General features: G+C 38.6%; 1 protein-coding gene across 1 annotated transcript; it reads right to left on the bottom strand.

The window, feature by feature from the left end:
• Positions 1-854: 854 nt before the first annotated feature.
• LOC101854853 (protein IMPACT) lies at positions 855-13501 on the bottom strand. The gene is made up of 10 exons (XM_005093247.3): positions 13341-13501; positions 10087-10215; positions 9152-9204; positions 6561-6623; positions 5770-5846; positions 5246-5386; positions 4339-4430; positions 3362-3523; positions 2386-2520; positions 855-1216 (listed from the first exon to the last, which is right to left on the bottom strand). The coding sequence occupies exons 1-10, from the start codon at positions 13368-13370 to the stop codon at positions 1175-1177; spliced, it is 924 nt and encodes a 307-aa protein (XP_005093304.1). The 5' UTR covers positions 13371-13501; the 3' UTR covers positions 855-1174.
• Between the last annotated feature and the right edge of the window lie 284 nt (positions 13502-13785).

The raw sequence follows: 13785 nt of genomic DNA, 5'->3' as shown, positions 1-13785 counted from the left end.
TATCATTTATGCCAAGTTCATACAAGGGACTCAACTCTGTCTTTAAAAAATATGATTGCTACTAAATTGTAATATCATTGTGATGTCCCTTCCATTAGATGTTTTCACCTCGCCCCAGAACTCATGAATGTCAAAACTGCAGGACAAGTGGGGAGTGGTAGGAGGGATACGAAGTGACTCAAATTCATCAACTTGACTGTTTCCAATGCTTTCCCAATTAACTAAAAGCTTCCTTTCAGGAATGTCCAATGGCAAGTACACATGAAACTATGTAGGGGGATATAAGTTTAGTTTTAGTTAGAGTTTTATGGCACTTGTGGCGTTTTAACATTATGAAATTTTTAAAAACTGTGAAATTGTTTTTTAAAAACTACACTTGAAACACAATTAGGTCATATAAGTGTCGAACATAAAAGGTCTCACTAGACAGTAACATACAAATTTAAAAAAGAGGTAATTGACAACAGATGTTTGATAAGAAAGAAAGAGTACACCATTCCAGAGCAAACTTCCCCCCCCCTCCCCCCTCCCAAACCACCCATGAAGAAAGTAAAGTACGGAGTGAATAATAACTTTGGAAAATCAAGTACAGATATAACACAGTAACAGGCAAATCCAAAGTTTGATTTAAAGAAATTATCTTGCCTGTTTTGTATCACTTCATAAATACTCACTAACTCACTAGATAAAATTGTTTTCAAAACTCTGTTTGAAGCAAACTTTAAAAAAAATCCAAGATCTATTTCAAAGACAGCACCCAAAAAAATGTATCTCCATGTCTGTGTACCCAGCATAACCACACTCACAACATTTCAGAATGTAGTACAGCAGGTGAAAGTGTAAGTCAAGAGAGCAGTATCTTATCTCATTTATTTTCAAGATTGCAATGAAAAATTTGTCTCTGACCAAGAAATAGTTAAGAAAAGCAACAAAAAATCAGGAAATTCAACACTCAGTGAATTTTGTCTTGTCAATAGATCAATAGACCAATGTACAGTAATTCATTAAGAACGAACCCTTACTAAAAGGAAGGCGCTCAGAAAAAACAGTTACTCCAGAAAGAGCCCAGTCCATCAACATCTGGGGTCAGTTCACTATCACATATGCAAAGTATTCTCATAGGCCACAGGGCAAACCAGAAACACACAAAGAAATACACAAAGACCAATGCGGGCTATCTGGACTTCTTGCCACTTCTAGGTCCTTTCTTCTCCTCCTGTAAAAAAGATGAATTTGTCATAGATTAACACTTTTTTAATTATGGGGCGGCAACAGGAATACAATTTTGACTCGACTGACACCATCAGCCTGAGTACAGTTACTTTTTACTTTGGTAACACAGGCAAAAAAGGATACAAAAATTGAGAAAAATTTCCCTTAAAAAGAAAAAGTGATAAGTTGAAAACTGCCTTAAAAATGTAATAGAGACTGGACCTGTTTCTTCAAACAGTTTATTGACCACTTCAAAGTTTTGTATGTGGATGATAATGTATAACAAAAATTTCTACCCACACTCGGCACTGATCAATAATCAAAAACTTAAACTGAATCATAATTTTCAATACAATTATCCCTATGGCCTGGGCCCCGGGGCGACCAACCCCAACCCAGTGCGTCCACAGGTGGCGGATAGTTGAACGGCCTCTAGACATAGAGGATAGCTGCGAATATCTAAATAAGCAGTCGCAAACCAAATGGCGGTGAGTATGGAGGGCGGGGTGAAGACTGTGGTGTGGGATTCCATTCTTCTACTCAATGTAAAATACCTTAAGCACCCGGTGAAAGACTCGCCAGCGAGACTGGGGCGCGATATCCCCACACCCAGGGATGGCAGTTCATCCAGGAGAAGGAAAACTCTGATCAAAAACCCCTGCTGCCTAGCAGGCAAACCCAGAAAAGTTATAGGATATGGGAGCACTCCCAGACAGAAAAGTACGCAGAAGACAGAGAGGTGGACCGAAAGGTGCTGATAGTCAGGCTTGCCCAAACCGCCTCACGCAAGTCTCATTATGATGACAGGATCCAAACAATATTTTCGATGTGGCGTTTCATCTATGGAACTACACAGTTTGTACGTGACATCGGACTGACTGTCCAGCAGCTGTAATCGAGAACGAGGAAGAAGAAGAAGAATCCCTAAGGCAAAACTTGAATAAATTTATTGTCCAAAAAGAATGACTTCAGACAAAAAAAGAGGGGGAAAAAAAGAGTTGAATTATTACAGGCCTTCAGCCAATCAAACAAGCTCCATATCATTCCCTTTGTACACAGATGAAAAAAAAACCCCCACCAAAAAAACACGAGATGCCACAACAAAACAGAAAAGATATGAAAACCATTCACAGGGAGCAGTGCTTTGACAACCAACAATTTCGATGAAATTACCTTGTCTCGTTGAAAACCGTTTTCCTCTAAGATCTGCCTTGTGCAGTTGTTAATGTGCTTGAAACGGTCAGGGCCTAAATGTATTCCACCATACCACCGGGATACAACCACCATCACATTTTCTGCATTCATTATCTGCCAGGAGAGAAAAATATTACATTCAGTATCTGCCATGAGAGAACGAAGTTACATTCAATATCTGCCAGGAGAGAAAAAGGTTACATTCAATATCTGCCAGGAGAGAAAAATATTACATTCATTATCTGCCAGCAGAAAAATCTAACAAAGTAAAGATATTTTGAAGTAGGGTGAAGTGACCACATTGTAATAATATGACTTTTTTAGCAATTGGAAAGAAACATTGCATCATTCAATTTTGCTTTTGTCATAAATTTTCTGATAGGATGAGATATAAAATGTACATCTGTTTAATTTTCCTAATCAACTTTGCAATTTATCAAATCTTTTGCGGGTGATGCATTATGCTGTTGGGATCAGGAGAAAAATGAGTAACTCCAAACATGTTTAGCTCACTGTGAAAAGTAGAAGAAAAGCATTTTATATGTTAAGACAAGATAAGATGAAGAAAAGATAAGATAATATTTTACTGTCCCAGAGGGAAAATTTTCTTAGCTGTACAGGACTGTATAAACACTTTCAGGTAGGTATACATGGATATTAAAATCATATATATTACTCTCCTAAAAATTCAATATGAAAAGAAGTAAATCTGACAATGATGTACAAATCACATTAGATTTAGATGCATCATTGGACCACATGCAGGAATACGGAGATCTGAAAGAGCCTCATCGCCACTGAGCAACCACATATAGTAATAGACTAGAACAATTTTTCCTCTCTGCTCCATGTCCCACAAGGGAATCAAGTATTCAACCACTGAAAAATACCTACTTATTCTGAACTTACAGGGCTTGAAACTGAACAAGAGAAAGAACCAACAAAGGTTTTATACCTGTAGTAGATGCAGCATTCTAGATCCTGCATGCGTCTCCCCATCATCGTCGCAGCCCTGGTAGACGGGCCCAGAGCCAGTCATGATGCGGTAGGCCAACATATTATGGGTGGCATTTGCTATCTTCTTGTTTTCCAGCAGCTTTTGCATAACTGCTGTGATCTGAGGACACCAAGGTAAAGAGTTAAATCATATCACAGACTTTTTTTCCATCTCAAGTTAACAGAATATGGTAACTTTATCCAACGTGACTTTTTAATAGGGTAAAAATAATCACAGTGATGGCTTTCACAAAAATCTCAGGATCAAGAAATATTTTTTTACATAATAATAATGTTGATAATATTATTATAACTACATACTATCTGGTGTACATCCCAGCTGAAACAGAAACTAACAAAAATGCTCCTTAGAGATATTTGGTTTATATTTCTCATTGAAGAAGCAGGTAAAACCTCCACACACCTCCACATGCTTAAAATCTGAACTCCCTACATCAGAGTCACATGTCCATAGCCACTAGGCTAAAGTACTTAAATATAGAAATGTAGGAATAAAGTCAAACACAAACAATCAATTTTCAGATCTTTTACACTTCTGGTCCACTTCTCTCAAAGAACCTCCTCATTCTTTTACCAGCAGAATAAAAACAAGGACTGGAAAAACTCTAATCTAGAACTCACAGCTTTCTTATGAAGGAGAAGAAACTCAATGTCCATAAATTCACGTTTCACCTTATTAGAAGTGAGGAAAGTAACTTTTTGCAGTCTGATAATCACAGTAAATACAGTCTAGCATGCACATAACAACTATGCACATAGTGAAACAAGTCTGTGGTACATTTAATTTTCTTTGTATTCAAAACAGGTACATAGTGAAATTCATACTTAATGAAAAGATTTCTGCATCCCATCTATTAATACAACGCTATGTGAGTGCTCTACTGTCATTGCGTTTGTTCACACTGTACAGCTCACCTGAAGTTTGTCTGTCACTGAGGCCAAGTGAGGTTGGAAGGTGCTCCGTCTGTCTGACAGTGTGCTGCCGTGAATGATCTCTGGACACGGCACTGTAAGAGAATAAAACAACATGATTAATTTAGCACACGCACACACATACACACACACACACACACACACACACACACACACACACACACACACACACACATGCATACATTCTAATAGGGGAAATTTTGGTTTGTTTGTTTGTTTGAGTACAGAAAAACATATCGACACAAAAATGGTTCTTTTAAGCACGGAAAAAGAAAGAAAGACAGAAACAAGAGGGGGAAAGAAAAAGTAAGTTTTACCAGTGGTGTCCTCGAATCATCCGCAGAAATTTTTGTTAAAATGACAAGCACAATGCATACACAAAATGATTCACTGTCAAGAAGTATACAATTAACATTAATTGAGACAAAATCACACAATATATTATTCCAGGTCACCAGCGAACGCCACTTTGAACAGAACAAAATAGGGTGAACTTTATCCAATGGAGCTACAAAGAGAAGAAGTTATAGTACACCCAAAGGGCCAGCATGTGTGACTGAAGGATGAATAAGGTACAAAAGAATTCAGCCTTTAGTGAAGGGGAAAAAGATGAATTCAACCTTCTCCTGCTCATATGTGAAGGCCACTGAAACTGTAAAAAAAACAACAACCGAGAAATATGTCTAATTTTTTATGGTCTTTGGAGCTAATCAAAATGGATTTGTACAGTCTGAATCATCATGTAAGTCCTAGATCATCAGTTAAATGCACTGAAAGATCTTTATCAAATAGTTACAAAATAATTAACATATCATTAGTGCATTTCTTCATTACATAATTATAATAACCTACAAAATATTAAGTCCAGAGCAATCGCTGAGAACATTACCTGAACATCTGTTGTTTAGATCAGCTTGATATGCTACAAACGTAACATCACCAAGAGAACTGGGGTCAAAATCATCATCAGCATCATCCTCCTCAGTTGTCTGAACAACCATCCTATCAGAAACACTGTCAGAGATAGGATCTAACAAATAGAAGATAAGATATTAGGATATACGGTACAAATTCCATTTACAGAGTCCAAAATACAATAATGTTGAATTATCAAATAGCTACTGATGAGATTTTAGTCAAAATAACTTTATAAAATAGCAGCAGAGCAAGTATGTGTATCCAAAACAACAAAGTCTGATGAAGTTATACCAAGATAAAAAGAACTATTGTCCACGATAAAACAAAATACCAGGATGAGAACACAGAGACAGACAAACTATTACCTAACCACACACATTGCCAGCATACACAGTCTATTATTATCTTTTGTAGTGAATTATTTCTTGAGGCATTTTAGAAATCCAACAAGATTTCTAGAAGTTAATGAACGCACCATAAACTATGTTTCCTTACCTTTGTCTGACTTGTCTTGAAGAAACTCACGAACTCCTTCCACCCACATAAAAATCAAATCCTCACCCATATTATCACTGAAATAAGAGATTGAATAAGTCAAAGACCATGGCACATGATAGTAACAAAACTAGAACAAAAGCATGGACCTTTTAAAACAAAAATTGTAATAAATACATGCAATTATCAAAAGAAGTTATTAAAATCTTAGCAAGTACAAGTCAAGTTGTCAAAATTTTTCAGACCTGTTGCTACTTCCACACTCAAAAGATGACAGAAGAATAAAAGGTTGTGGCAACTTATTACCCATCAGTTCTAATGTCAGAAGCTTTTCTGAACACAACGCCTGGGCACCTGGTGTCAATACTAATGATGTGCAAAAGGTAAAAAAAACCTTTGACGGTCATAGTATAGAGCACAAATTCCATTAATTCATTCTGAGGTTTTAATAACATTCCTTCAAATCTCAACCCAAAAGAGTACTCTGCACAACATCAGGGTGCCAATCCTTTAGACTTTTTCACTAATAAAAGAGTAAAATAAGACTATTTTAAGTCAACTACAGCTTGCTCCATTATATTGATCTAGGTAAGACCATTCCAGCCATTTCAGTTCATTGATCATTCCGATATTTTCTGGTTCATGAGCACATGGACATAAGACAGAGACTGCTGTACTTGGCTTGCTCTCTTAACTCATGACTCTGACAGTACAACTGACACACATGGTAATCAAAATCATAAAATATCACAACTGAAAATTTTCTAATACAAAAAGAAATCAGTACTAACCAGTAGATCTGAGAAAGTTTATTTTCGAGTGCAGTGCGCTCATTCCCTCTCAGCCATGTGGCACTGAAAGAGACAGTAACAATTGAGCTGGTGTTAAGTTAAGAACAGTTAAAACAATTTTCTAAAAAAGTTCTTCCACTACTGAGTTCAATAGGGAAAAAAAGACAATATTATTCTCCAACAAAATGAAACGAAAATTACTCTCACGGAAGAAGTTTTATGTTTTTCAACAAAAAGTTACTTTTCGCAAACACTGCCAGACCTCTGACAATAACACTTCAACATCAACAGCTCTTTTAGCTACAATAGTAACCTACAAAATAAGCATTTTCCAAGCAAAACATGCTGCACTTAAAAGGAATGTAGCTAATAATAGTAATAGTAAGAAATCATATTATTATTATTATTATTATTATTATTATTATCATTATTATTATAATATGCTGCTGCTGTTAATGATAATGATAATAACAATAATCATATAACAGTAGTCTCTGCCTAAGATCCTGGTGCTTTGGAGCAAGCAAAATGCGGGATCATAGGTGAACAGGATCTTAGACGACGCACCAAAAGGAGAAACCACTGTGACTCATGATCAGGCCAACAATTGGTGAAATGGTCTCCCTTTACTTTGAAATCAACGGACGTGATTCCTGGGTGGGTTTATGACTTATGGTGAACAAAGAATGGGTAACCTTGATGACCAATTGCAATGGTATGATGCATGCAGTTTTCACTTATCCTATCGTGAGTCTCAAGATCTACGCTGATATCCTGTTGCTCCTCTCCTTAACCTGTGCAGAATTTATAGCTTTTCATCACAGATCGAGCTCCCCCGCTTCTGTCCAAACGTACCATTGTGTTGTGACTGCACTCATTAATAATTAAAATTCAGTCTGTCAGGCCAAAAAACTTCTGCAATGGTCAGGAAAGCAACAAAAGTACAGAAGAGTTCACAGTGTGACATAATCCCCTCTATGCAGTCTTGTAGGCCCTACACATCCAGCTTAGTGATGTGAGTTCAGGCAAAGGCAAAAAGCTGAGAATATGCAAGTGTGATGTTTGGGGAAAACAAGCATATTGACGAGTTTACACCTCCGTGTGATCCCGTCTGGGGCAAACATTGTACCATTTCATAGAGATTTATATTGGACTACATTCAAGAGAGCGGATGATCTGTGACACAACAGGCAGTACAGTGATCACAAACTTTTTCCACTTGATCGATCAGCTGTGCCCGCCCCGGTTTTTGTTCTGTTTATTATAATCTGAAGTGCGGGATTGTAGCCGAATGTAATCCTTCAGAGTGGGACCCTAAGGGTGACTTTGTGGAGTAAATTTTTTAAAATAAAATATATATAAATGGGATCTTAGGCGAACTGGGATCGTAAGTGGTGGGATCTTAGGTGGAGACTACTGTAATAATAATAACAATGATAATACATGACATATATATATATATATCGCGCTCTATCCTGATTTTTTAAAATGCAGACTAAAAGTGCACAGAAGGACACTAAAAAAGTTCATAAAACTTTTCAACCATCGCTTGAACTTATTTACTACAGTCTACAATCTAATACAGTAGTCTCCGCCTAAGATCCCACCGCTTACGATCCCGGTTCGCTTAAGATCCCGCTTTTTTAAGAAAACAGAATTTTTACTATACAAAAGTCACCCCTAAGATCCCGCTTTGATTCCCTCTGAATGTCTACATTCGGCTAAGATCCCGCATTTCAGATCTTAATTTGCGGAACAAAAACCTGGGTGGGACAGCCGATTAACCAAGAGTTAAAAGTTGAGATCAATAAACTGTCCGTCGCGTCAAAGATCAGCCACTATCGTGAATATGATCACATACACGTTGTAAAACTCGATGAAGCGATACAATGTTTGCCCCAGACGGGATCACGCCGGGGTGTGAACTGACCACAGAATTCTACTAAGTGTAGAATTCTGTGGAGCTGACCGACACGTTTGTTTTCCCCACGCATCGCACTCACACCTGAGCTCTCCCCCTAAACTTACATCACTCGCTGGGTACGTTCGCGCCAGGCGGGATCACATTGAACTGTGAACTCTTTCCTGACCATTGCAGAAGTTGTCTCTACTCCCGAATTTGCGAGACAGACTGGGGGAAAGGGGGGGGGGCTCGGTCAGAGATGGAAAGCTATAAATTTTCGACAGGTAAGAGGGAGGGGCAACTGGATAAGCGTAGATCTTGAGACTCATGATAGGATAATAAATGAAAATGGCACGCCACATCCCACTATGCACTGTGATAGGTCATCAAGGTTAACCACTCTTTGCTCGCCATACGTCATAAACCCACCAAGCGGTCACGTCAGTTCATTTTAGAGTGGAGGGAGACCGTTTTATTGATTGTGAGCCTTAGCATGGGTCACAATAGATTCTTAATTCGGTTCGTCGGTTAAGATGAGCACCGGGATCTTAGGCGGAGACTACTGTACTCTGATACTTCAGAAACAAAGGTTATGAAACATTTTTCTAGGTATCTGGGTATGTAAATAGTGAAACTACATTGTAAATTATTTAGAGTTAATTCTGAGATATAAATCAACAGATCTTACTTAATTTGAAACTGAGGAGGTGACAATAATGGATAGTCGTCTGGAAGCACAACCTGAATAAAAGGAAAAGAGAAAGTTACAAATCTTAATACATTCATCATAAGCAAAGACATAGAAAATGGCATATCATATTACCCAAATCAATATTCAGTGATAAATATTACATACTGTGGAACCAGTCCAAGAAGATGACCTACAGACGAGGAGTTTAAGTCATAATCTTATACAAGTGGTCCTCTTCAACAGTGTCATCATAATTTAGAAAAAAAGCAAGGAGGAACTGGAAAGTGGTCATTTGTACTGGTAATTGCCTTGGACAGATGATTAGAGCAGGTTCCACAGAGCATATAATATACATATATATATAATACCTTAGTTATGTATGTGTGTGACAGTGGAGAAATCAGGCACTTGTCAAAACAATAAAACCAAAGAAACCATAATTTTTCTGCTCAATGGACAATTTTTAATCTAAGGCCTTTTACGTCCATTAAAAAATAGTGCGAGTTTTTACTGAAAAACGTTGATAAAAGGCTTTTTAAAAAGTCGCCAAACTCTGTGGCCATTTTCTCGCTTATTCTACCTCTGATACGAGGCAATGATCAATCCCTTACACATTCAATCATAAAAATATCTCAACTTTGATTAAAAATAAAAGGGTGGGATGATTCAAACAACTTCATATGGCCAAGAACTGATGAGCGCCCGATTCCATCACGTCATGGACACATCTTTTTATTCTTGAATTTAACACAATATATTATAGGTTTAGAGTACTGAGTAGTTCCGAGCAGTATTTTAGAGGAAGCTCTATTATTGGCAAATGATAGACTTAATACAGACCAAATCCATCAACAAAAGATGAGTTCTAATCTAAATGATCAACAATTTACAATAAATTGCTGACAATGATTGATTGTAAATATGGCACATACTTGCAGACTCAACTTCCATTTGGGATCATCTAGACTATCTGCTATCCTGATGCAGTATATTCTTGAAACTGAGTCAATTACGCACCATTCATCTCCATAGATGGCAGTCAGAGCCTCAATCTCATCTGCCTATGGAAAAAGTCAGACAGGGAGACAAGTTAATGTTGTGTTTCTACTTTGAGTTAAGTGAAGTATGGAAGAGAAACGGGAAAAAGCTTTTTTGAAAATATTATATCCCCCCTGACCTAGGAAAACTCAAGACAGAGATTTTTGTACAAAAGAACCAAACCTGTCCAAGATGGAATCACAAGAGAGCCAGAAAAAAATATTGTACACATCTTCCGTCTAGTTGGAGAGGGGACTTTAGGGGGACAGGGATGGGGCTTCCAGAGGCCCAGCTGGTGGGAACAAGTGTCATTTGTCCGGTCAGCAAGTAATTGTCAAAACTTCACACCTTTTAAGTGCTACCTTACTTGATATCTGATAATGGCATGCATCAGCCTTATATCCATTTCCACCAGTGCATCTCATATGACCACACTGTTTGACCTGTTAAAAACAGAAACTTCTCCCTTGCTTCCACCTTTAGCCCCACCCAAGCAGGGCATCCAAAAATATATATCTCTGTTAGTTCCGGTATCCTCGACCCTGAGGGGTGTAATAAGCACTTTAACTACTGCCACTCCTCCTGTGTATGTAACAATGATTCAAGGAACTTTTTACTCAGCTTGTCCCACAATCAAGGCCACAGATAGGCTATTGGTCAAATCAATTTCACAAAACTGGCCTCTGGCTATCCTGGAAAGCTTTCCGGACTTGAGCAACACTCAAAAACTTTCACAAGCACTGCTGAGATTTCACATCCACACAATCCTGACCATCTGCACCACTCAGGGTTCACATTAATAATGGGATCGAATAGCAAATATATATTATATACTCTTAAGTCGCACCCTTAATCCCCTTCCTAGCCTGGCTGCATGGTGAAAAGGTTAGAGCTGATAGAACCAAACTTGATGATTTGGTTTCAAATTTTTAAAGAACTGAGTCAGCAAAGCATTTTCCATCTTAAGTTAAAAATCCTCCATATTAAGGTTTCTGTTTTATAGGGGTAATTAGAGAGAACTAAATCAAGGGGGGAGCAGGGAGAATCTATTTATATATCTGTCCTACACAGGCACATTATCTGAACTGTAGGCCCCTAATTCTGTCTCAATATCATTTAAAACATATATAAATACATTGTTATTGTAACACGGGAGTTTGGAAATAAGGTGGGCTTGTGATTACTCTCAATTTGACCGCAGTAAAACCCTGCACTCTGTAACTATAGCAGAGGGCTGTGGGCTCTGTAGACAAGATGTTATAATAGGACTAAAGTCAAGCCTGTGTAAGACGGCCACCCATGGTCAGGGAGAAAACTGGCCGTATAAGACAGGTGGCCGTCTTAGGCAGGAAGATGAAGAAAACCAACCATTCCCATCTGAGGTCCCAATCGAAAGTAGCCGCATTTGCATTGCTGTTGTTTTGTTGCTGTTGGTTTGTATTTTGTTTATTATTTTTATCTTGTTGCTGATTTTGCGCAAGGGTGACAATAAAACGAAATGCATCAGATGAGGAAGACCGAGTGCTATGTTAAAACAAACACATGGGTCGCAACCACTCGAAGGACGCGCGACGCTTCTGTCACAGGTTCATGTTGACGTCCATTGTTACTTTGTTACAAAGTGGGTAAACAGTGACGACTCGTCTCACTTACGATTTGGGTATGAGTTCTGGGCGGGGCTTTAGGTTATGAAGGATCACACGCTTACCTCACCAGCAGCTGAATATTGGTACCTACTGGTCAACAGAGGGAGGGGCCTACCCAACATGATCGGTTGAAGGGACTACCTAACAACAACGACAGGTGATTGGATTATATGACGGCTCGCCACAACGCCAGGGGCCAATGCACAGTTTATGACAAAACTCAATGGAGTCACTGAGGTGGGGCTGTCTAAGACAGGTGTTATTGCTTGGTCCAGTATGAAAGGGGTTGTGTGTTGAAATATGGTGGCCGCGGCCGCGTTGGACAGGTGCCCGTTTTACACAGTTAAATTATATAGAAAAAAACGCAAGGGGGGAAACGGAAAATGGCCGTTTGTACAGGTGACCATCTTATAGAGGTGGCCGTCAGGGCAGGTTCGACTGTAGTAGGCCTACAAAGTAAGATAAAAAGAGAGGTTTCGTTAATAATTAAATGTTATTATATGTAACTAACTGAGTGATCAGTATCGCCCTAGATCAGATGGTAACCGGTCATTTCGTCACACGGTCATCTCGTCACACCCCAATTATGTGTGACGAAATGACTGGTATTCGCAGATATAATATGTATGACTAATCTACTAACTACAGATCAATTTCGGTAAGATTGAACTTAGATGGATCCAACACTGAACGAAGTCGGTTCTACTTTTGAGCCTAGAAGAGAAATGGTCCTCTCTTAGGCTGTTATAAATTGTTTTGCAATTTTGAGCGTTTTCTTTTTGTAAGCCCCCCCCCCCCCCCCCCCGCACAGTAAATGGCTAGTGCGCATTAATATAGATTTTAAAACGACCTGGGAATAGTTTCAGGGCCTATTCCCAGTGTCACTGGAATTAGTGCTTTCCGTAAAAATATGGTGGGGGGTTTCAGGGGGGCATGTCAGGTTTGATATTAGCCTATATTAAATATCTTAGCTCGCCATGCATCAAACGTACATCTAGATCTAGAATCTAGATGTAGATCTAGGCTCAAACTCAAATAAGGGGGGTGGGAACTAAGGCCTACCAAAAAAGCACCCAAATATGGAAAACTGCCAAGATATCAACTCGATTAGCATACATGTTCATAGTTAGTTTTAGGCTAGATCTAGATCTAGACCTAGTTACGATAGTATAGAATCTAGAAATCTAGATCTAAATCTAGAATCTAGATTATATCTAATCTAGATTCTAGTAGGCCAAGAGTTCAAGAATGTCAATAGAGAACTCAGAATCAGAAGACTCGGAAGACATAGTAATTAGATCTAGATATCTAGAATTTAGATATCATAGATCTAGATTCTAGAATCTAGATAGACTAGATTCTAGATCTAGAATCTAGAATCTAGAATCTAGACGATGAGATCAGACAAGAGAATGTAATGTAAAAGTGAAAGTCGAAAGAGTTCCAAGACAAGAGGCTTGGACCTTTGGTTGATTAACTTTGACTTTACTTTAGAGATGTACCTGTCTGGAAATATTATCGTCCAGAGACATAATTTACAGTGCGATCACAAGTTTACAAAAAGTAAACCCTCAAAATCAAAGGCAACGATATGACTCCATGCTATGAGCTCTTGTCGATCGGGCACGACGTGGAAAGTTCTGCTGCGTGTTCCTGTGCTTCCATTTTGTTTGAATGAAGCGATAGTCACGTGGGAGCTATATTTAGTTAGACCAGCTGTGATTTTTAAAAAATCTCTCTCTCTCTCTCTCTCTCTCTCTCTCTCTCTCTCTCTCTCTCTCTCTCTCTCTCTCTCTCTCTCTCTCTCTCGTGTGATGCGTCTGTGAACGTTTGCCTACGATGGTGATGATGATGTGTGTCTGTGTGTATATGTAAGCCTATAGCTGCTATTGTGTGTGTGTGTGTGTGTGTGTGTGTGTGTGTGTGTGTGTGTGTGTGTGTGTGTGC

This window comes from Aplysia californica, unplaced genomic scaffold (assembly GCF_000002075.1).
Source record: "Aplysia californica isolate F4 #8 unplaced genomic scaffold, AplCal3.0 scaffold00060, whole genome shotgun sequence".
Lineage (NCBI taxonomy): Eukaryota > Metazoa > Mollusca > Gastropoda > Aplysiida > Aplysiidae > Aplysia > Aplysia californica.
The sequence above is the reverse complement of the archived record's forward strand: the minus strand, read 5'-3'. Positions and strand labels throughout refer to the sequence as shown.